At 52.4% G+C, this 3,012-nt stretch overlaps 1 protein-coding gene across 1 annotated transcript in view; it reads right to left on the minus strand.

The window, feature by feature from the left end:
- Positions 1 to 3,012, minus strand: part of DISP2 (dispatched RND transporter family member 2) — a gene marked incomplete at its 5' end in the record, with an annotated part of 16,297 nt that overhangs the window by 5,713 nt on the left and 7,572 nt on the right. The window contains one exon of the mRNA XM_006778164.2: positions 3 to 885. Within this exon, the coding sequence (XP_006778227.1) occupies positions 3 to 885 (883 nt within the window). The remainder of the gene's footprint in view (positions 1 to 2; positions 886 to 3,012) is intronic.

The following is a 3,012-nucleotide window of genomic DNA, read 5'->3' on the forward strand; positions in this document are numbered from 1 at the left end:
GCTCAGGTAGCTGGCGTAGAAGGCCGCGCCGGTGGTGAGGCCGGAGACCAGCAGCAGGTAGCCGAAGTGATGCATGGTGCGGCCCACGCGCTGCCCCAGCCCCCCGGAGGGCAGCTGGCTCCTGCTGAGGCGCCAGAGGTCGGAGAAGACGAGGGCGTGGTTGGTGCAGACGCTGCTGAGCAGGACGAGGGCCGCCAGATTGACGAAGGGGAAGTAGGCCATGCGGAAGGCCACTCGGTAAAGAAAGAAGGCCACCAGGAGGGAGCCCAGCACCCCTAGCAGCACCATGAGCGTGAGGAAGAAGGAGCGCAGGTAGAGAGCGACGCTGAGGAAGATGGCAGCCAGGGCCAGCAAGGGGTACACCGTGTCCTGGGCTAGGTAGTGCCTCAACAGCTCCTGCTTGAGGCCCAGATCCATGCCAGTGATGGACGTGTAATTGTCAGAGAGCCCCCAGGGGGTGGCCAGGTGGTCCAGGTAGATGCCCATCATGGAGGCACCCTTTGGGGTGGGCAGGAAGAGCAGGCTGTACTTGAGGGAGGGCACCTGGTAGTCAGCAGTCTGGGGACTCAGAAAGTCCTTGTCCAACAGAAAGTGCAGAAGTTGGTAGACGGCGCTGCTCCGGGAGCACTTGGTGGGAACCTGGGCACAGCGTGAGGGCTTGTCCCGTCCAGGTCCCAGACAAGGGGGCCCCAGGGCCCCACGGTGGTAGTAGAGGGCACAGGTCCGGAGCAGGGCCAGTATGCGGGCTGCGTCCGCGTGAGTCGTGTCCAGGCAGGAGGAGCGGTTGGAGAGCACTGCCACATAGTTGCCCAGGGACCAGCTGGGGCAGCACTCGTTGGCTGCTGTGCGCTGGCACAGAGCCCCGAAGCGGTGATGGGAGCGAATCTGTAGGGCACAGAGAGCAGGAGAGAGCTCAAGGGCAGTGCCAGGGCCGGGTGTCCCAGCCCTGTCCAAGGCCTTCTCACCTCCTTTCAGGCTGCAGAGCGGAGGGAGAGAGGCATCCTGACAGCCCAGCAGAACTGGCTTGTCTCAGAGCTGCCTTTGGCTCGTGGCCCAGGTGTCAGCACTTAACATCTTGACTCCATCAAAGAGGAGCCTCGGGAATGCTGCTGAGGCCCCAGCCTGAGAGGTCCTGCCCTAAGGGCCCCTGCAGGTCACACACCTCAACTCTACACTGTCTGAGCCAGGAGTAGGAGTGGAAGTGGCAGTCACAGATGGAACAGGGCCAAAGGTCCAGGGAACTGGAAGCAAACGGTGAGAAAAGCGGAGGCCAAAACATTCCAGGATCGGAGTCACTGCCAAACCCTCGCGCCCTCCCCTCCCCTGTCTATAGTCTGCTTCAACCCTCTTAGGCACAGGTCTGTGTCTTTATCAGACCTCATGCCTCCCTTTCTCTCCCACTGGCTGTTGACATCACAACAGCTGGTGTAGTTTACAGCGAGCACCCGCCTGGGAACCAGAGGCTCTGTTCTGCCACCAGCTGGATGTATGGCCTTGGCTCTGAGATCATGGTGGCTATGGTAACATTTATTGAGATTACTATTGCCAGTCATTATGTTACAGTTTTACAAACTCTATCTTACTTGTCACAACATTCTTATGAGGAAATACCATTCTTATCCCCACTTTATTATTTGTTTTCTGTTTATTTATTTTAAATATTTTTTAATTGACTTCAGAGAGGAAGAGATAGAAACATTAATAATGATAGAGAATCATTGATCAGCTGCTTCCTGCATTGCCCACACTGGGGATTGAGCCCACAACCCAGGCATGTGCCCTTGACCAGAATTGAACCCAGGACCCTTCAGTCCACAGGCTGATGCTCTATCCACTGAGCCAAACCGGCTAGGGCTTATCCCACTTTATATATACAAAGACTGAGGCACTGAGAGGTTAAGAAACATGTCTGAAGTCACACATCTTGCGGGAGGGACACTGGTAGTCAGCAGTCTGAATGCCCCTAGGGCAGCGGTTCTCAACCTGTGGGTCGCGACCCCTTTGGAGGTCGAATGACCTTTTCACAGGGGTCACTTAAGACCATCGGAAAACACATATAATTACATATTGTTTTTGTGATTCATCACTATGCTTTAATTATGTTCAATTTGTAACAATGAAAATACATCCTGCATATCAGATATTTACATTATGATTCATAACAGTAGCAAAATTACAGTTATGAAGTAGCAACGAAAATAATTTTATGGTTGGGGGTCACCACAACATGAGGAACTAACTGTTTTAAAGGGTGGTGGCATCAGGAAGGTGAGAGCCACTGCCCCAGGGAGGATTGGAGCTGGCCTCGAAATCAGCATCTGACTCCAGAGCACATGATCTTTTTTGTTTGTTTTGTTAATCCTCACCCAAGGATATTTTTCCATTGATTTTTAAAGAAAGTGGATGGGAAGAAGAGAGGAAGGGAGAGAGAAAGGGGGGAGAGAGAAAGAGAGAGAGACATCGATTGGTTACCTCAAGCCTGCAATTGAGGTATATGCCCTTGATCGAAATCCAACCTGCAACCCTTCCGTCCGGGGGCCGATGCTCTATACCAGTGATGGCGAACCTATGACATGCGTGTCAGGGGTGACACGCGAACTCATTGTTTTGGTTGATTTTTCTTTGTTAAATGGCATTTAAATATACAAAATAAATATTAAAAATATAAGCCTTTGTTTTACTATGGTCGCAAATATCAAAAAATTTCTATATGTGACACGGCACCAGAGTTAAGTTAGGGTTTTTCAAAATGCTGACACGCCGAGCTCAAAAGGTTCGCCGTCACTGCCCTATCCACTGAGCAAGACTGGCGAGGGCAGAGCACATGCTCTTCACCAGTGTCTTTTGGCGGATACCCTTGTGCACCGCTTGGATTGATGGGCCTGGGGCCCTTGGGCTGGGGCCTCTTTAACAGTCTTGAGCTCCTTTTTAGGACCTTTAGGAAAGCCCCAGGCTCTGCATGTTCTATCTTCCACTTGTGTTTTGGCTCTTCTGGAAACAGCTGACCCTTCC

Source organism: Myotis davidii, unplaced genomic scaffold (genome assembly GCF_000327345.1).
Source record: "Myotis davidii unplaced genomic scaffold, ASM32734v1 scaffold46, whole genome shotgun sequence".
In the NCBI taxonomy this organism is placed as follows: domain Eukaryota; kingdom Metazoa; phylum Chordata; class Mammalia; order Chiroptera; family Vespertilionidae; genus Myotis; species Myotis davidii.